Source organism: Coloeus monedula (assembly GCF_965178545.1).
Source record: "Coloeus monedula genome assembly, chromosome: 3".
Lineage (NCBI taxonomy): Eukaryota > Metazoa > Chordata > Aves > Passeriformes > Corvidae > Coloeus > Coloeus monedula.
The window spans coordinates 54,287,667-54,308,955 of NC_138783.1; the positions used below are offsets into that span (position 1 = coordinate 54,287,667).

General features: G+C 38.3%; 1 protein-coding gene across 4 annotated transcripts in view; it reads right to left on the reverse strand.

The window, feature by feature from the left end:
* Positions 1-21,289, reverse strand: part of RNASEH2B (ribonuclease H2 subunit B) — a 42,736-nt gene that overhangs the window by 10,286 nt on the left and 11,161 nt on the right. For 3 of the 4 annotated variants that reach the window (XM_082278659.1, XM_082278657.1, XM_082278660.1), the window contains exons 2-9: positions 20,026-20,097; positions 16,996-17,103; positions 14,644-14,720; positions 11,971-12,091; positions 5,492-5,556; positions 4,182-4,287; positions 1,067-1,145; positions 287-329 (exon numbers count right to left, since the gene is read on the reverse strand). In XM_082278659.1, coding sequence (XP_082134785.1) covers positions 287-329; positions 1,067-1,145; positions 4,182-4,287; positions 5,492-5,556; positions 11,971-12,091; positions 14,644-14,720; positions 16,996-17,103; positions 20,026-20,097 — 671 coding nt within the window. The remainder of the gene's footprint in view (positions 1-286; positions 330-1,066; positions 1,146-4,181; positions 4,288-5,491; positions 5,557-11,970; positions 12,092-14,643; positions 14,721-16,995; positions 17,104-20,025; positions 20,098-21,289) is intronic. The other variant, XM_082278658.1, reaches the window with a different exon arrangement.

The window sequence follows — 21,289 nt, forward strand, 5'->3', positions numbered from 1 at the left end:
ACCTCAATAAAAGCAAAACATGTATGAAAAGACTGTTGACCAAACCCATAAAATATGCCTCTCTCTTGCCCTCCCCTTTTTTGAAAAGGAAAACCAACCAAAATATTCCTTATTAAAAAATATGAGTTACCTGCTAAATTTCTTGTGTTGTTTTAGACTGGCTTTTCACAAGGCCACCTTACTTATTGTATTGTACCCAGTGCTTGGTCTGGTCCAATTTCAATAATAATTCAGAAAAATTAACTTACAACACAATGTATCTATCAATATCTTAATGTTCTCCTACCTTCAGTGGTGGCTCTGGTGCTGGGCTTCTAAGTTCTGTGAGCCTGCAGAACAAAAGATTTTAAATTATAAATTAAGACAGATTAATTGCATGGTTATCAGCTGTTCACATGTGGCAAGCACTCGCAAAAAAAAGCAGCTCATGGACTCTGTATTTCTGACTTATGAAACTGTTCAGCTATGGGGCTTCAACTTTTCCAAAGGCCACTATAACAGAAGCCTTTGAACAGAACTGAACTGATAAGTAGGTGCAGAGTCCCAGTGATGCTCCAAGCCAAGTCTGCTGCTGGCAGGGAACACCAGGATGAGGATGTTGGCTTACCTTCCAGATTTAAATATAAACTAACATAGGTTAGATAAGTAAAGTCAAACCCAAGCAGCACTGAGTGAGTAGGGGAAAAGAAAGAGGACTGGGGATGAGGACTCTACTCCTGGCTCTGCTGTTTGTGCTTGACAATTCTGGACAAACTAGTTTTTTGGATTTTCTTCCCACTTGCTTTAAAAGAGGATATATCACTCAGGGTTTCATCATGCAACAGTGATAACAGACATATCTGACTTTAATATTACATCTCCCCCAGCTCACAGTCCTTAATACCATAGGAAAACCAGAAAGACATAATCTACATTTGAAAAAATCACATTTGAAGTGTCGCAAATATAATATCATTGCGTCATTCACTGAAACCTTGATGAACAAATCTCAGTATTCAACAGAAATGACTGAATGGACATTAATGCATGACATGTATAGCTATAAGCTAGCTGGAACAATACTTACCCCAAGTATTTTAACAACTCCTTACTCAGATCTTCAGGAATATACTCTGATATTAACCCATGGGCATACCGTACATAGTCTTCAGGAAGAGGTCAGGGAGCGGGAAGAAGAAAAAGAACATTCATGTTACATAGTCATGTTGCTTTAGCCATGTTGCATGTGCTACCATGAAGCATAAGGTTGAATCAATAGTAACAGACTTCTAATGGATACACTGTGATGCTTCTCTGTGTTGAGTAGTTTATGTTATATGACACTTGTAGGTTTATTTAAAAAGTGAAGACTTACTACACTCACTTTGTCAGCACATGTTATTAATATCTGCTGCATGTACTTTACAAAAGCTGTTCACTTTCTGAGAGTACTAGATATCATGTATTTTTCCAAAGAAATTAAATTTTAAAAACCTGCAAAAGTAAAAAGCTGACTCAACAGAACATGCAATCATTAATTTTAAAGCATCTGGATCTTACAATTATTTGGCAAGGGATTCAGTACTAAAGAACATTTTCTGGCTTCAACTGAAAACAATTAGATGAGACAATGAGTCTATTTCAAAGTCTTGTACTTAATTTTCAGTACTTTATAGAAAATGCCAAGGCCTATCTAAACATCACTGGCAAGACAGGATAATTATCTGTGGAAATATGAACTACTAGAAGCTGTTTTCAGTACAGGGCACTCCTGCTATAAATGTTTTTCTGAGAGACTGAGGAAAAAAAGTGACCCTTTTATAACATGAAGTCCTAAACCAGATCTTTTCTGGTCACGTTCTACACAAGCACTTACTGATCGTGGGCTGGACTTTTTAAACTTGCTCTTGTTGAGGCTGCCAGGGAGTAACTGCACCCATGCACAGGAAGCATTTGCTAGACAGACATTAAGTTAAAATCTCACCTCTGAATTCCAACTCCAATAGGCCAGTTTATCTGCTCATATACCTACAAACACTTAAGAGAGTTCAGAAGCAAATGGTATACCAAACTTAAGGTGGCAAAGAACTATTTCTTTAGTGCCAGAGATAAATTTCTCCCTTTTTTTCTCCATTTTCTTTTTTTAACCTAAAAAGCCCAATGCGAACTGGCATTGAAGAAGAAAGCATTAAAAACCTGACAGCAGCATATGCATTTCAACTATATTGATAATAAATTCTTGCTATCACCTATCTGCACTTCTTCTTTCATGGCCTAAATTCATCATGGATTTGCACCCTCTAAGCCCACTTTAGGCTCAGGAGAGAACAAGAAATAATTCCAACCCAAGACAATTTCACCTCAGTACTTAGTATGTCCAATTTATTGCTTAAGAAAAATATTCCCATAATTTCACTCTTTTCATTATGACACTGAATGGTGAGTCTAAGTCAACTGCTATTATTTCATACTAAATACAAAATCCATTCCTTTTGCATTTCTGACTCGAAACAATCTTCACTGACTTCATTTACGAATTTGAAAATACCACTATTTGCCTCCTAGGGAGTCTGTGTTCTCAGCCTAGCCTAGCTTTGTTATTAACCTTTTGTCAAACATCAGGCATACTTGCACACCTCCCTTCTTTGTCTTCTGAATGAAATATTCAAGTCTCATATGATAAACCTCCCCAACTTCCGTATTTGCTCTCATTATATCCTCCCCTAATTTTGCCCTACAACATTTGTAGATGCTAACTACATATACCCACCTATTTTTAAGGTACTGAAATTTCATAATAACCCCTATGAAAGCAATTCTCTACAGAAATAAATTACACTGTCACAGCAATGAAAGGATCAGACAAGAAAATGAGCCTTATTAGAAGTAAGTGTTGAGTAATGTCCATATGACTTCCTGTCATTCACCCTGCCACATACAGTGGGACTACCTCCAAAACTCACCTGCTTTCAACCACAGTATTTCCAATTTCAATGTTGCTCTCTCATATATGAAAACCCAAGGTTTTTAAAAAGACTATTATTACCATGTCACTATAAATAAAGAGAAAGATGGAGAAAAACCGCTACAGATGAAACATTAAATTACAAATTTCAGAGAAAAAGTATTTAAACACAGTCAGGATGGTTGTTGCCAGGACACTTTCCCCTTTTTTAAAAAAACAGGGGTTGGGAAAAACATTAAAAGCTACTGAGAAGTTAAAGTCACAAGTTTTGCAACTTTTTCTCTTTTTAAAAACCGTATTATTACATCTCTTTCTATAAAACTATTTGCCTCTTAAATCTCGTTTATGTTGTTTCCTTTGATATCAGTACTTGGTAGCTCATTTTCCACTTTGTCAGCAAGCTGCTTTGTTTCTCCTTAATTTTCAACAGCATGAAGACTTCTGAATGTCTTTGCAACAAGAAACAATTTGCTTTGGTTCATCTTGCTCTAAACTTTTCTTAATTTTCATTAACATTTGAAGATTTTATTCCGAGTCCATTTTCAGGTTTCTCTACAAAATTTCATACCAGTAACATTCAGGACATTGCCCTCCTCAGCAAAATGGTGAACAGAAGCAAACAGGATCACACCAGACTTTTTGGTAACAGCATTGTTACAATTTAGTACACATATTACTAAAATTTTGCCCTTAATAATTACAGATTTGTGTATTCTATGCATTTGTTGCCTAAAGTAATGTTTGGACCAGGAGCTTTTTCTCTGTGATTATGACTTCCTAAGATCCCTTCACCATTTTGAAGAATTCTATGAATGCTAATATGCTAATATTCCATGCATCCCAATAAAAATAATAATAACAAGATGCACATTCTAATACAGAGAGACTTACTAGGTGGGAACTCATAAATATGTGTCCTATTATTTAAGACAGTCTCAGTTCAGCAAAGCACTTCAGCATATATTTCACTGAGAAAAACATTTTCTCCTTGAACTGTGGAGAAGTTAAGAGAACCCCAGCTGAGACCTACTGTTAATTACAATGTCATCTGATGAAGATACCAAAGAATATGGAAAAGCCAAAGCACACAGTCACAACTTACATGGAATTTTCTGTACAAGGAATAAATTTACTGCAAAGGCCAATTTCAATATAGTTTAGTTTCTAATCATGTGTTTTATCTCAACTTATGTGACTTCACAAAAATGGAATTCATTACCATGTTTAGTTTTCTTACCTTCCTGAGTGTCTGTGATCTGTTTACTGTTGATAAATGTACTTGCAAGCACCCTTTCACCTACTGATATACTGTTGCTTTTAAGTGCTTTCACTGTTTGATTAACCTACAGAAAACCAAAGAATGAAATGTCTGTATCAGTATTGTTATGCACATGCTAATGCAGTGACAAAGCTCTTGTAATTTTGTTTCAAGCATATAAAACACTCAAGTTATGGACTGTGGTGAAATTTAATATACATTTGTAATGACTAGCATATGAGCTCAAAACACTCAAAGAAACTAGCATGTCTTTGAACATGTTGCCTTGGAAACACAGAACCACTTTTGCAGCACCCTAAGATGAGCTGAGCTACTCAGATCCAACAATCATGATTATACAGGTGAGAAATACACCTGCTCAGAGAACGCCTGAGCTCAGGAAGACAGCAAAGGCAGTCCTGGTGGAAATCAAGGATTAAGGACGTTAAAGGGCACTGCTGTGCTGGATCCAACAGAGAGAGAACTGTCAGAAGCAGGTATTTTCAACAACACAAACAGGTACCTGTTCACATGTATATATTCAGGTAATCATTGCAAAATAGGTATTTCCCATCCCTCATCACTGTGGAAAGTGGACCAGATTTTGTGCTTGTATTGATTAATTTAAATGACAAGGCCTTCTCATCATGTGATGCATACCATCTTTTTCTACAGAGTGCCATCATATTAAGGGCACATGTGCATGAGTAAAATGAAATTCACCTTCTTTATACCAAAACAAAGACCCCATCAAGCTTAGCTTTAACACTAGTTTACTTCTGGCATACTGTACAGACCTCTTGAACAGCATGATTGGATCAGGATAATAGCAACCAAACTAGGACCATTCTGAGTGAACTCTGCCAAACCTTCAGGAAACACATTTGTAGCACAAAACCAAGGCAGTTCCGTCCAGCTTCAAAGCATGGCAGAATTTAAAAGCTCTAACAATCAAAACTCTCCTCTAGCCCATCTAGGAAAGGGACAAAGCAAAAGGCAAGCCCCTCACCTTATGCAAAGCCTACAGCAATAAGCTGACAGCTTCCTCTTCCTACCCACATCCCTTTCATGGCCAGTCCCATCAAAAAGAGAAATGCAACAAGCTTTTAATATCTCTAACACCTTATCACATTCCCAAGCGCAGCAACTTTACTGTGATGTCTGTCCTTCTTGGACAGGACATGTACCTTGAACCTTCGCACATGGCTGAAATGCAAATATGGACAAGCTAATAAGCATTTCCATTTTAAACATATAGCAATTTTTAAAGCAAAAGAGAAACACAATACCTTTTTCTTTAACCACTTCAGTGTCTTCTCTTGGCTGTATTTGTGGAATTTCAGACTGCCAATCTCTGAGAAAAAACAAGCAAGGGGAAAAAGTCGTGTCTAGTTTGGATTCCATTTTCAATATATTTAAAATCTTTTAACTTGTAGATACAATATAAAAGTTAATTTGCATTTTGTACATGTTTGATATCAGGGCAGGAAGTCTCAAAAATACTGGAAACAAAAAAATAAACAGATTGAGCTGATATGAACAGGTCTGAACAATTAGACAGTTCTTTAATGAGGACCTAATCCAGCAAAGCACGTATTTTATTTATGTGTAATCTTGGGCTGCCTGAATTCACTAAGACTCTTCTGAAACCCTTGTAGTTTCACTTCACCTGGTGACTGGTGATTTTAACTACATAGTTCACAACACAAAATGTTGGTTCCACAATTTTCTTTTTTTTTTTTTCTTTTAACAACATATTATCTTAAATCTCTATGTGCTGAATCCCAGCACCTAGTAAGGGGCCAAGACAGGGAGTTGGTTACTGAAGCTAAACCATCCACCTCTTCAATAAACTCTTTCCCTATCAGTTCTTCTCTCTCATGTCAGAGTGACTAAAGCAGAATTTTCACTTCTATCCACCTTTTACATAATTCAATGTAATGTTAAAAGAAAATACGGAATTCAAAATAGCGAAACACACTCCTTGTGGGAGGAAGTACATGATTCACTCATGATTTATGGAGCAACACAAATTAACTCAATGATGTAAGAATTTCAGAGAGTGCTTCCCCTGCGATAACGAGGGTATCAGGAACACTTGCTATTCACAGGTGATCAGCTATCTGGAGATACGTGGGTTCAAAACACTCAGGCAAAAAAGAGAGAAAATTACAAAGGCTCAGGGAAATTTCAGTATAAAAATTCAGTATTAACTCGCAGAAAGCTACATTTGGGAGATGGAATGAGATGCCTAATAAGATTTCACAGGAGATTTTGGAGCGTGCTGCTTCAGTCTTTTTCTTTAACAGGTATTTCAATAAGTTTTAATCTCCTCTATACCATTACCATGAATACCCACATCTGTTACATGTCATTTACTGATAACAGTGTCATATTCCAACAGTCATTTCATGGATTTTCCTTCTCCCTGGCAAACAACAACATATTATTTATGATTCCTTCAGCATTTCCTTCTTTGGAGTTTATCTTGGCTCTTTCAAATTGCACACAAACAGTGAACTATTATGTGCTCTTTTTGTATGCATGGCAGGGGGTATGGAGAGGTTGAGGAAAGCTATCTGCAAGATAAAAGTTTAAATCTGTCTCAACAGTTGGACAACAGCAAAATACAAAAATTCATCAGAGCAAAAATGAAAAATACACTAATACACATTTTGCTTTATGATGAGTTGCAGGTAAAGTAATTAGCTGTGGCTTTGTTGGCTGCAGCCCTCAGGACTTAGAAGTCTTTAAATGGCTCTGAAAATGAAAGAAAAGAAGCAGAAAATGGAGAAACGGTCTGGATACTTGAACCTGCTTCTCAACGGGCTAATGCAGTTTGGGTTCAAGTACAGTGAGTACAATTCATGGATTCCTCTCTTATCTAAGAAAGTTCGAGGAAGGGACATCCTCCGGGCACCATTCCCCAACCCATGCTGAAAAGTAATTCTGGCCTGGATTCCCAGGCAGACTCCCCCACAACAGCATGATTCAGAGTGACTCAGTTAGGGAAAGGAAACGTAGAACTGTGAAGCCATTTTCATTAAAACATGTGAAAAATAATTACACTGAACTCTTCAGAGATCACTTTGTTTGAAAATATTTTGTGTGCTTGACAGTTTTGACTATTAAACTCTAGAAACTGACAATATTTGAGACCTCTGAAGAATTAAACTGAGTTAAGAAAGTCACAAACTGCTGACAAAAGGATTCAATATTGGAACGTGGATTTAACATGTGATGCACATTTGATATTGGTGAGAGTTAGTGACTACGTTTGATAATATGAGTATATATTGGAAAGCTTTTTGTTCCCTAATGTGTCTGGTGCCTATAAAACTGGTCTGAGACATCTGGAAAGATTGGGTTTGAGAAATACAGATGGAATATAAGTGGTTCTACAATTAAATAATATGTTCAGTGATCGGGTAATCGCTATGTAGACTTGGAAGTTTCCCTGATGTATTGTTGAGCAAACTGCCTAAAGCACATTTTAAAATCTATTTTCTCAGTGTTTTCCATAACTCTGAAACTTATATGGCCCCTTTTTTTCCTTCCTTCTGGGAATACAAGCTTGGCAATATTATTTAGTTATTCTAATCAGGTAAGTTTTCTTGGCTCTTCATGTTAATCACATCAGACAAGATCACAGTGCAGCTTTTGCCTTGCAAAATGAAACAAAGAGTAACACTCTAGAACTGGAATTCATAACCCTTTCTTAAACCATCTCTACTGTACTTTCAATCCAATGTCGAAATTTATTAGCAAACAACCTGCCTCACCCAGACTTAGTGAGCTGCAATGCACCCTTTCCACAAGTACTAAAGCAAGTAATTCAGAATTTAATTCAGCTAAATGAATTTTCAGTGCCCTTCAAGAATGAGGCCAGGGAAGGTGGATTTTCTGCTAATTCAGTAAGTGTAAACTGTGAGTGCTCTGGGGTAAGAATTTGTTGGACAGATGTTAAATGTCTTAAGACTGAATGAAGAGTGAAATAATTATGTTGTTAGGTTCTGTCAAGCAGAACAGAGCTGCACAAGCTTTAACACAACTGATACTTCTTGCCCTAATGCTCTACTCCTTAAACGAAAAAGGCTACAAAGTGGACAACAGGTCTTAAGAGCGAGAAAAGAGTGAGTACCTTAAGTCATAATGCTGGTATTTTTTACAGGCAATAAAAGACATGAGAATATGAAACACATAGAAGTGGATTAAACAGAAAGGTGATGTGTGCATGACAGGCAAGCAAGTGCCAATGGTTTTGTTGCATAACAGTACTCTTGGTGTTCTAAAAAAAGAAAGAAATCCTAAGAACAACCCTCACTGTTACTTTGAACCCAATCCAAAGCTGAACAAGAAAAAAGTAGCATGTACATGCAGGTACATGCCTGGGAAAATCCAAGAATATCACATAAAGCTGATGTGCATGTGTGTGTACAGCTTTTATGACAAAAGCATTGTTCACCTCACATTTCAAAACAAAACCCAGCAAGTGAACACAACTTCCTTAACAGCTAATATAATCTGTTGGCAAAATGACACAAACTTAGAGGTGTACTTAATACATTACTGAAAGTGAAAAAAAAACAAGCAGTAAAGCATCTTCACTACTGTCTAACAGAATACAGTTTATGGGAGGATGCTCCAACAGGTAACAACTGCAAACACAGTATCAGAATGGATACAGAAGTTAGACAAAGACACAAGATATTGTCCATAGCAAATACTTTTTTCTGAAGTTTTGTTTCGGGAACATAGATACTGCCCAAAGGCTGAACTGTTGTTTGGAGGAAGTGCCCCTTCAAAAAAATAAACCTAAGTTCCTGTGCAGACTTAGGTTTGACAGCCAAAAGGATGTGGCACCATTTTTCACCTTCTCAGAAGGGTGACCAACCTGGCCTCCATTATGACAATGTGATCCACTTAGTGTATGAGGGAAAGGCTGTGGATGTTGTCTATCTGGACTTCTGAAAAGCATCTGACACTGTCTCCCACAGCAGTGTCCTACAGAAACTGGCTGCTCATGGCTTGGACAGGTGCACTCCTCACTGGGTAAAAACCTGTCTGAATGGCCAGGCCCAGAGAGGGGGGATGAAAGCAGTTACATTCAGTTGGCAGCTGGTCACTAGTGGTGACCCCAGGGCCAATTCTTTATCTAGTATCTTTACCAATGATCTGTATGGGGGGGATCTGTCAGTTCACAGATGACAGCAAGTTGGGCAGGAGTGTTGATCTGCTGCAGGGTAGGAAGGCCCTGCAGAGGGATCTGGACAGCTTGGATTGATGGGCTGAGATCAACGGCATGAGGTTCAACAAGGCCAAATTCCAGGTCCTGCACTTGGGTCAACAAACAACAAACCTCTGCAGAACTATAGGCTGGGGACAGAATGGCTGGAAAGCCGCTCAGTAGAAAAGGACCTGGGGGTGCTGGTTGATGAGGCAGAGTGTGCCCAGATGGCCGAGAAGGCCAATGGCATCCTGGCCTGTACCAGCAATAGTGCGGCCAGCAGGACCAGGGCAGTGATTGTGCCCCTGTACTTGGCACTGGTGAGGCCACACCTCAAATCCTGTGTCCAGTTCTGGACCCCTCACCACAAGAAGGACATTGAGGTGCTGGAGCAAGTCCAGAGAAGGGCAGTGGAGCTGGTGAAGGGTCTAGAGCACAAGTCTGATGAGGAGCAGGTGAAGGAGCTGGGGGTGTTTACTCTCAGTGAGGCTCAGGGGGGGACCATATTACTCTCCACACCTACCAGAAAGGAGGTTGCAATGAAGTGGGGGTCGGTCTCTTCTGCCAAGTCTCAAGTGAAAGGACAAAAGGCAACGGCCTGAAGTTACACCAGGGGCTGTTCGCATTAAATATTAGAAAAATTTGTTCCACTGAAAGGGTGGTCAGGCCTTGGAATAAAGTGACCAGGTCAGTGGTGGAATCACAGTCTCTGGAAGCGTTCAAGAGGAGTCTGGATGTGGCACTTGGAAATATGGTTTAGGAGTGATTATGGCAGTGCTAGGTTGACACTTGGACTAGATCATCTTGAAGGTTTCTTCCAACCTTGATGATTCTGTGATTCTGTACACAGAAGTGTAATAGATCTTCTCTCACCCTGGCTACTTATCCAGTGTTAGACAAGTTGCAGGGCACAGCAATTGCCTGAAAGCTTAAAAATACTTTTTAATGGAAATACTTATCACTTCATGAGAAGGAAAAAGGGGTTTTGCATTTCAGATGCACCTGTCTTTAAAGAAGCCTTCTCCAAGGTCAGAACTCACACAAAGAAAAAGGTTGTTTGGTCCAAACGATACCAAACGTCACAAAATGTTTTCTATAGGTTCTTTCAGAAATCCAGCAGGAACAGTAGTATTACTCCACAATTACGTGCTTATGGAAGCACATAATTCCAACTACCCCACTCCCAAACAGAATTTGACAACAGCCTTGCTACCTAAATTTTCTTCTCTCTTGTTAGTGAGCATTTTCAATGGAAACATGTCCTACTCTGAAGTTCAAATGCAGCTTCCCTACCTTATTGCATATGCACCATATCAAGCCCAAAATAGTTAAAAACTTGTGCACCTAAATCAACTTACAGCTTCCATCCCACACAAATACCTTAATGTTCTATACAGCTAGGAGGAGGTCTGGTCTTTTACTTAGCAGACTTTTTATTCTTCCATCACCTTTCCTTAGCCACTTCCCAATTATCTGTAGATCATTCAAATATTTCTTCATATATATATATATATAAATGACAAGGGCTAGCTTGCTTCATGAAAGAAAATTCTTAATGTATGTAGCTTTCAATCTATCCTTTAACTTTAATCTCAACTCCTTGGAGGAGCTCTAGTGCATAAGAATCAGACAGCTTACTGGTTTTGCACTTGATGGTGCAAAAGATTCCTATACCTTCTCCTGCAGATCTCCATGTGCATGCAGGGAAATCTCCATTCCCTATCAAGGAGTTAGCAAGCCTAAGCAGAATGCTATTTAAAGGACCAAAAATAAAAACTGAGGTCTCGCACCCTTTCAAACCTGCAAAAATTATGTCATGTTCCTTTTCCCTTCCCTAGAAAACACATACTGTCCTCATATAAAATGCAAGCCCCCACACCAAAGGGAATTCTGAGCAAAGGTTGAGGAAACTCTGTATAGAATTGATAGCTTGCTAACTTTTTCCATTTGAGTTTTCTCTCTCATATCCTTATGCATCCCAATCAACTTTTGTATTTTAAAACAATTAAGTCTTTAAGCTTAAACCCACAACACTAAATTATGCAAAACCAGAAAACTTGTGTTCTCCTTTCTCAGCAGCATATGCACTCTTCTCCAGCTTTTTTCTACTTATTGTTTCAATGCTTTGGAAGAAAAGGGTGAAAAAAAGTAAAATGGACCACTTCTTCCATGCCAGACTATCCTACACAAAATAAAGAATGTAGAGAGGTAAAATTCTGATCCAAGTCAAGAGAGTTCACAACATATACAGTAATGTCAAGAAGCCAGCTCTGATCAGTTTATCATTTGTATGACACCTAGCAACAAGACTGCATGAGTTTTGCAGAGTTGCAGCAGATAATCTGAGATCCACACATTTCTATTCACAAGACTGCAATGACAAGCTTTAAACCTAAGCTTCTGTTTTTAAAGTACAGCTGTGTCCAGCACTTTGGTTGTTTAGTAAAACAAAAAACAATATTTAAATCTTTCTTGTAATGAGGTGACACTAACAAATTGAGTATTTTTTTTTCTGCCCTCCCCCCCGCCCCTTTTTTTCACCTTTTTCTTCTGTTACGTGCTGTATGTACTGTTTAACATCTGCACACTTCAGCAGCAATGGGCAGCTAGGGTATTCCGAGTCTAGCACAACTTGATCAAGTGGCTGGAACTTTCCTTGCTGCTGAAAATACATCAAAGGGATTACAAAAGCATTACTAAAATGTTAAGACACATATATACACACTACACATATATATATAAATATATATGCATGCAATGGCCATGATTTTAAAATAAAGGATTTAAAGAACATCGTATTTTGAATGGTAACACATGACACATTGCGAAACTGATTACAAAGCAAGCTATAAATATTTATTTCAGACCAGTAAATACCTGCAAAATGCTGAACTCTTCAAACACTGCACTTAAAAGGCCAAATTTAGAACAACATGGGGAGAAACTAATGTGAAGTACAGCAGGATTTTTTGGAAGATGACATAAGACACAGTAGTCAGTGTGTGCCAAGAGTGTTTTAGACCAAAACCTGTTGGATTAAACCCAGTGTCATAGCTTCCATTCAAATTTTGCTTTTCCTTCCACAAAGATAAATCTCAAAGGAGCAGGGCAGCTTCTGGAACATAGTGTTAACCTTTCACCTCTGCAAAGTCAATTCCAGTTTCGCCAGAGTAGGGATATAAAGTGATTTTGGCACAACTTAAATAGCTCCACACATGACAGAACCATCAAACAAATTTTGCCATTGCCAAACAATGCATAATCATTCAGCATGGTTTGGCACAACTGGCAACCATCCCTTTGGAAAGGTCCCTTAGCGCATCAGTACAAAGACTCTGTGAGCTTCTCATGCTTAGAGAGTGCGTGGTCTCTGGAGCCAAGGCTGAACTCATTATATTGGTCTGCATGAAAAAACCCACTTGGGGTATACTGCTTTCATTATTAATTAATTCTCTTGCTAGACAGTCAGAGGCTTAATAAAAGCAACCATCTATTGTTAAAAATCACAATAAAACCAAGAAAAAAAATCCCAAATACACAAAAAGCAAAACCATAAAGTATTTAGAGTGTTTCTTCTCCTTAAAAAGGAAAAGGCACAATAACAGTGGCAAAAAGAAGTTAGGAGACACAAAAATAAAACTGCAATAAGCTCTTTCTTATAGATAACTTATCCTGCTTGTGTCCCAAAGCAAGGCAGCTGCATTTACATCATGCATGGGCACAGAGCCTAAGCCAAGCAAGGTGCTGTATAGGAGATGGCTCTGCTCAGAGACATACTAAGCAACCCTGCATCACACTATCAAAATCAAAGGACAGTGCAAAGGATGATCCTAAGATATCCAGTGATATCCATTAGTTCAAGCTAGAAGTGATTGTGCTGCATTCAAGCGAACCTTACAACAAGACTTCCCTTTACTTAGAATACACTAACTTAAGCAAGGTGCTGCAGGAACGCATTTGCCCTTTTTCAGGACCCAGAACACCACTGTGCATTTTTCTGGCATCATGCCTCACCTAGAAACCGGAAAACAATGTACTGAAAAAGTGAAGGGCAGCACAGGACTCTTCCTATGCACAGAAACAGCAGCAGGAGTTGTCCTTTACTCAGGCACCCCTCCACATAAAGAGAGGAGATTTACTGCTTCCCTAATTTAAGTTTGATATAAAGCTTTCAAAGGTATGATGAATTCAAACAGCGCCCAGGGAACAAGCTGAACTACTCCTTGTGGAATGACCTCTTCTGGTGGACCATCTTGACCACAGAAACATAGAATACATCTATATCACACCCTATATCTTAAACAATTAAAAATGATTACAGAACAATAAGTTACTATTACAAAGGTGTAGGAAGACTTTATATCTTCACCATAAAAATTGTTCTCCTGCATTCTCCACTTAAAATCTAAAGCAAAAAATAGCAAGCAACCTTGTAGAAATTCTTTTAGAGCAAAAACCCTTAGGCTGCATAAAGTGAAACTATTGTCTCCACAAGACAAAACAAATAAAAAAAAAATCAACATCTCCATTTCATTTTGTGCCCTTTTTTTCACATGCTGTTTATAAAAATAAATCAGTAAATTTGCCTATGACTTTTGACATATTTCAGAAATTTAAGTGAGGTTTTGTTACACCCACCATAAAGCAATGAAGCCATTTATTAATTACCCAACTTTTGGATACTTGATCATCCCATTGCTCTTCTATGATACAGCACCTCTACAAATACTGTTTCTAAAAAGGCAATGTTTCCTTTTAAGTTCAAACTGCCACAGAAATGTTCCTCTTTCCCGCTCCATAGCATCCAAATTTTTCTTTCTTTTTCCCTTTTTCCCAAAATAACCAGTCTACTGATGTCTCAGAAAGGGCACTAGTTTGTTTTGATCTGATGACATGTCAGCATTTTAAATTCAATAGTTCTGGGACAGGCTCTCACAAAAAGACAAAAGAGATTCTCTTATTCTCTTGAAAAAGGAGGTGATTAGTGCTTGTTGAGATTGAAAGCTGACTCTTGTAACATAATTTAGTGACGAAAAGACTTGATGCAAATAAAAATACTTCCAGGTATTAAGATAACTCTGCTTTAAATGCAAATCAAATTTCCATTATTATGGAAGCCACTCTTTGTAAAATTAACATAACTTCCCCAGAACTGAAGTCAGAAATAATGTTTTCTCCTGAGAATTAGAGAGAAAAAAAGTAAAGCAGGCTTACCTCCTTGTCTGCCTTTATGAGGTAGTAAAGTATCAGAAATAAGGGGTCCATTGGTGTAACAAACAGCAGGCGCCCATCTAGGTGATAGAAATACAAAAATAAGCTTACACAATATACTGACTTTTTTGAGGGCTTCGGATGCTTTTTAGGAGTGTGAAGAGCATTTTTTTTTTTTTTAGGAAGTATCCCATATTTTAATAAAACAAACAGGAAAACTGTATCTGTAATTTTACATTAAAAATACAGAGATAACTCAATTCTCTACCCTGCCAAACCAAAGCAAAAGCTCCACTTCAGGACTTCTGGCTTCATGTACTCTGAGTTTTTCCCTTTTTTCTGGACTGTATTAAAACCAGCAAAATTGGAGCTGCCCTCTATTGGCAGATTTGGGGGCAACAGAGATTTGGTTTGGGATACCAGAGAGATTCAGCAATACTCCACCTCCAACACTGGGCAAGGCAACGCTGTGCTGGTGGAAGAGACAGGCAGGACAAGAAAGAATTTCAAGAGCTAGTTACCTTAGAGCTGCCTCTCATCAGTAAAGGCAGCATCTGATGCAGACTCCTAATGGCACACCCAGATGAGAAAATATGGCTCAGTGTGTTGCATTCAAGGTCACACACAAAGAATGAACGTGGTCTCCCATTGAAACAGACACCTCTGCCCATCTGGAGTTCATTGCAGGACAATGGCTTAGTCAGGCTTTTTGTATAATTGCAGATAATTGGAAACAATGTAACATCAAGGAAATTCACTAATGAGACCAAATAATTGATGACAATTTGACAGTAATTAGCTAACCAAAAGCAAATAAATGTAATCTTTTTGTTTCAAGTCACATGACTAAGATCATTAGAGAAAAGGAAATGCTATTATGATGGCCCTAAAACTAACAAAAGATCATGTTGGAAGAATGTGGTTTGGGCAAAGCTGATATCCAACCTAACGTGTATTACTAACATGATGCTCCATGTGAGGCAAAGCAAGCATCAAAACTACTTACAAACATGAAAGCTTTGATATTGAAACTGGAAGGAAAAAACACCCACTGCCACTTTCTCAAAGCTTCTACTCAACTGCTTTCCACTGAACCTCCAGGAAGAGTTATTTTTCTTTGTTCTAAAGATTTAGACTCACTAGAGGTGTATAAAGACCTCTGCCCTTCTCTGCAGATAACCAGGTAATTTGTTTTAATTGCAAACACACAGCATTTTGTGCTGTTCTTCTGACCATTTCAGAGATACAGCAGCCATAACATTGAGGAAACATTTTTCCACTGTATTTAAAAAAAAAAACTGAGGGCATGATTCCTTAAGGCAATCCAAGTTCCTGTTTTCCAAGGGCCAAAATAAAGGTTAGAAAGGGAGAGAGAGAATACAATGTGGACATGATTGGGAGAAGGGAGCAGACCCAGTCTGTTGGCTCATCCCCAAGACGGAACAAGGAAAAGCTCAGAGACATACTGCTTGCATTGCTTTATGTGCCTGCAGAGGATGTTTAAAAGTTAGTACACACTTTGGGACATTACCATTAAAGAAGGCATATGTCTGGAAGGGCTGCTTTTATTTATTACTATAAATGGACTTTTCTCTAATGAAAAGGAATAAAATAAATATACCTTAATCTCCCGAATTAATACTTATGGACATGCTGGTCTGTGGACATGGTGGCAGAGAAACACTGCTACAATAACATCCTTACTGAAAAGGCATTGTGAAAGCCGTCACAAGCATACACAAGTTTCCTCCTCATTTTCAGAACAGCGAGCAGGATCACAGAATGTCCAAGATGGTACAGACCAGCTCACTTCATAGAGAACACTGAAATGGCAGCTTCAGACAGCAGGCCTCTCCTGAGAGCCCAGCACTCAGGCTGGGGACTAAAGACTTAATTAAAAGAATGCAAGACCATACATTCCAGTGCTTGGAGCTCTAACACACCACTTTGCTCAGCTAGCTAAGGCGTTCTAGCCCTTTTTTTTCTTTCCCATAGGATAATACTTATTAACTTACACAGAGGACTTGCTGGTGTGATTGACAAGGAAAGCTAAGTATTTTATGGCACTTCAGTTTAAATACAATTGAATTACTTACCCCTCCTTTCCCCTTCAAAAAATGACAAATGAACATCTGCCTAATTGAGGCTGCCAAAGGCAACCTTTTAAAGAGAATTGACAAAGCCCCAAGCCCTGGTTAAATCCATATGGCAAATGAGTCTATCAGAAGGTGGGGATATGATGCAGCATGCCTCAAACAACAAGGAAAAACACCTGTAAATTTACTAGAAGAAAGAGGGAAGGTCTGTGTACAAACATTAGTTAAAGATGGGGGAAAGATTCATTATCCAACTCACCTTGTTGAACAGTCTGACCTATAAACCAGGACCGATGTTCCTCGTGAAAAGCTTTTACTTCAAACAGCTGCTGTGCACCACTGCTGAATAAGTAAAGGGTTGCTTCCCCTGTTGAAAAGAAATCTGGTTTGTGTTTGTAAGCTTTCACAAAAATCAAAAGAATACCCAATATGTTTGAAGAATGTGCCTTATATACATACAGACACACAAACATACACACTTTCTACATAAACTCACTACAAAGAGAGCTCAGACAAAAAACACTATTATATACAGATGTTCATTTACCAGCTCTATAAACGAAACTGAATTTGAATCAATAAATAAGATGTGTGAATAGTTCATCTTACAACACAAAGCCTTTGATCCAAACCCAAATCAAAATCACTCAAGAAATCAGCTTTTTTTCTGTAGTGAAGGGGGAAGGTGGAAAACAAGAGAATTCCCTCTCCTTCCATCACATTTGTCTTGAAGATCAGACTCTGGGTTAGGGGAACAAAAGTTTCAAACCTTTCATGGACAATTTGAAATACTTTTTCTTTGTGCACCAAAATGGACTGTGATGACTCAGTATGGGTAGATGCATAAAGTAAACAAGGAAGCTAGAAGAAGTTGGTTTGAAGTGCCCATCTGAACCTTAAAAGTTTGGAAAGGAAAAGACAAGGTTTATTTTAGGTCATCCCATAGCACAGCTCTACCATTTCACATTAGTTTTGGGTTACAATGAAAGGGTGACAAACACATTGCAAACAGGACTGGCATTTTCCATATCTAAAATGGGAAGTTGCCACACCTACAGAAGGGGCCACTGAAATGTGGTCTGCTGAGTCTGTTGGCTGGTCTGCTTCTGTCTTGGTTATCAATCTATCTTCAAGAAACAAGAGCAACTACAGCACGGCTGTCCTGCTCAAAACACATAAATTGCAAAGCTGCACTGGCTTGCAGATCATGGGCTGGCTCAGAGAAGTCTCAGTGTAAGCCCTGAAAGCTGACATCAGCACTGCTCTTCTCAGTCTGCAGACACCCCCAGGTGTGGAGGGAGGTCAGCTAAAATGGGCAGACACATGAATTCCCAAAAATGACTGATAATGCATTTTTTCCCCCTTTATCCAAAAGGCTGGCCAGATGTTTAACCTCACTTAAGGATATAATTTCAGTTCTCTGATAATTTTTCTTTTGGGTAGGGGAGGAAAGGAGCAACGAGTAGTCGTAAGGGGGAACAGAGGTTTCAATCATTACCATGTGCACCCTCAACAAGGGTCTACACCACAGTTTGATCAGCACCACATCAAACTACTCACAGAAGTGCTGACTGAACAACTTAAGACTCCTACAAGTGAGTGTGCTAGCCAAATCCACTGGTGAGCTACAAAATCTTAGGAAAGGGACCCTTCTTATTACCTAAGTACAGCTCCTCAATTTATGTCATTATGCTAAAAGGACAGTCACCATAGTACTGTTAGACAAAAATTCCAGGGGACGGAGAGAGAACTTGGGCAGCTTTGCTCACAACTTCTCCAATGTTTCTTGTGGTACTTCCAAATTGCAGTCTGATTCTACTTTATAGTCTTTGTAAGGGATAGAAATTTGTCCTTTTTACCTGTCTATATAAAGGACGAAGCATGCTTTTATTTAATAACGTGGTTAGCATGAATTCTATAGTGCTCTGAGCCCTTCAGTGCCTATCTATACAATATCTGGCATCAACAATTCATCTGTTAGACCCAAAGGTAAGGAAAATACATTAATAGTGTGGTCTCAGTTCTTCCATTTTCAGACTTCGTATTTGTAACAGGCAACATAACTGAAAGTTTATGCAGGCCTATAAATAAGGTCCTGTAAATTCTAAAGGAACACACCCAGGCAATCATTGCACTTTAGGTTTTCCCCAGAAAACTTTCCCAAGATCTCTGATTCTACAAGGTAAACAGATCTCTTTTTACACAGAGGAAAAACAAATTAACATCTATGCTTTTAAAAACATAACAAACTACAAAGTCAATATGCTACAGCAAGAAATAATAACACAGGTGGAAAATAGATGTGGCTTTATATTCCCACTGTAAATCTGAGCAATCAAGAAATAGGTAACAGGATGAAGAAGTGATTTTACCTTCTGTATTATTATTTTGGACAATTTTCCTCTTTCAAGAACAAGTACGGTTCCTATATTGTCACACTAAAATGTATCTGAAGACTTCAGTTACATATATATATGTAAATACATAGAAATACAAGCAGTCAATTTCAGACCAACACCATAAAACTTAAATCTACAGAAAATAAACGAGCTTAAGCAAAGATAAAAAACCAGCATGAAACATCTTGCAAGCACAAACATTTTTCAAACAGAATGTTAACCCTAAGAAAGGCTTACTGCAAGTTTCTGTTGCAGTATCTTATACTCCAATTATTAATTGATCATAGAATAAAAATCCTTGGCAAAAAGAACGATCTGACTAGAAGAAAGTAACCACAGGATGGTGGTGTCATTTTATTGCCTGCATTTGCTGGTCTTTCCAATATATTTTGAATTCAAAGTGCCTCGTCCTCTATTAAGGAGAAAAGAGACACCATGATCTGGGCCAGGAAAAGAAAATGAAGACTTAAAAATGAGAAGACCCAAAAAGCTTGGTAAGTACAACTGAATCACTTCTTCTAACTCTATTTATTTTAAAGCATAAAATGAATGCTAAGAAGACTAAATTTGGATTAAAAAAAAAAAGCCTGGACTCAACACCCAACACTGTAAGCTCCCCAAAACTAATGCACTTAAAAACAGAACTTAAATTACACCCCTTTTTTGTGCTGCCAATATTCCTGATGAATAAACAGTTCGACCAATTAAAATTATAAAAGAAATCCTAAATGTTTGCACAGCATTAACTATCTGGCATAAAGAGCAGTATCTTTGGCACTTAAAACTTGTATCTATCATCATTATTTCAGCTTTGCGAAATATGAATCTTTTGGTGGTGGAGAGCATCAACCAGAATTTTAACAGGCTCATGTCACAATTCCAGAACTTGCCTGTGCTTGGATTGCGCAGTTTTGTAAACAAGGGTTCGCTGTCAGGTGTCTTAGGGGGGTCAATAGCAGCCTCTGTAAGGGGAGAGGAAAAAGTTATGAACTATTAAGTTGTGAAGTATTTCATATCTGCTTCTCCAAGACATTCAGAATTAATTGGATTGACACTTTTTGAAAACACACACACACATCTGCCTAAAAGTTATATGCCTCAACCCAAATTCATCCTACCTGATCAAGGCACTTAAATTATGATTCCAGACTTCCTGGCACTCTCTATCTGTCACAGGAAAGATATGCACCTGGGGATGATTTAGATTTTGAAAACCACTTCCCCCTAGAGAGCCTTCAGGCAAGAGAGCTCCTAAATTTGACATCCCAGTTAAGTAAGATGAACTGATATGCTGCCCTGATTAGTCACAAAGACAATGAGAATGCTTTGGTTAGTTAGGCCAAGCACAATCTGGACATTAAAAAAGTGCAATAGGTAAAATAAACTTGGGAAGAAACTGTGATCCTTTAAAGCTTTCAGGAAGTCAGATTATGCAGGAATTAGCTTATTCTAGTTGTTACATCTGTGAAAAACATGCACACTTATTTATCTGTTATGTACAAACTTGAAAAATAAAGACTGCATTTAATTCCCCCCACAAGTAAAAGATGCTGAGAGAATACAGCACCTCTGGCTTAAGCCCCTTACAGTTATTCTCTTTTCTGTATCTTTGAACAAACAGAAGACAAAAAGCAGAGCTACAAAAGTATGATTTTTTCTGTGAAACTGAAAAAAGAAGGAAACAGCTACCACAAGGACGCTGACTCAAGTACAAAAAAAACACATCTATAAGTAGTTAATTATATTCTATCCAAGTCCTCTTTGTAGGAAAAGTCTAACTTATATTTATGAAAACAACTTCCCACATCTCAGTAAAGAGCACCATGACAGCATCATCCTTCTTAGCCTGCACACTGCCAGTTCAGTCCCAATTCCTTTCATACAGGCATTCATCAGAGCAAGGAAAATTACCAAAACATTTCACATATATAACCAGTATCCAGACCCCAGAGAATGGACTGACAGGGATCAGGCTGATGTTTGCGTTATAGTGCTGCCGAGGAAAGCAGACAGGAGCAATAGCAACAGACCGCATGACTATTCAAAGGAATAGAAGTGCCACACTGTCCTTCCCCTTTCAGTAGCATCCAGCAGGTTTGTGAAGAGGGAGCTGGCAGAGCTCTTTGGCAAACAGGGAAGTAGGAACAACCAAAA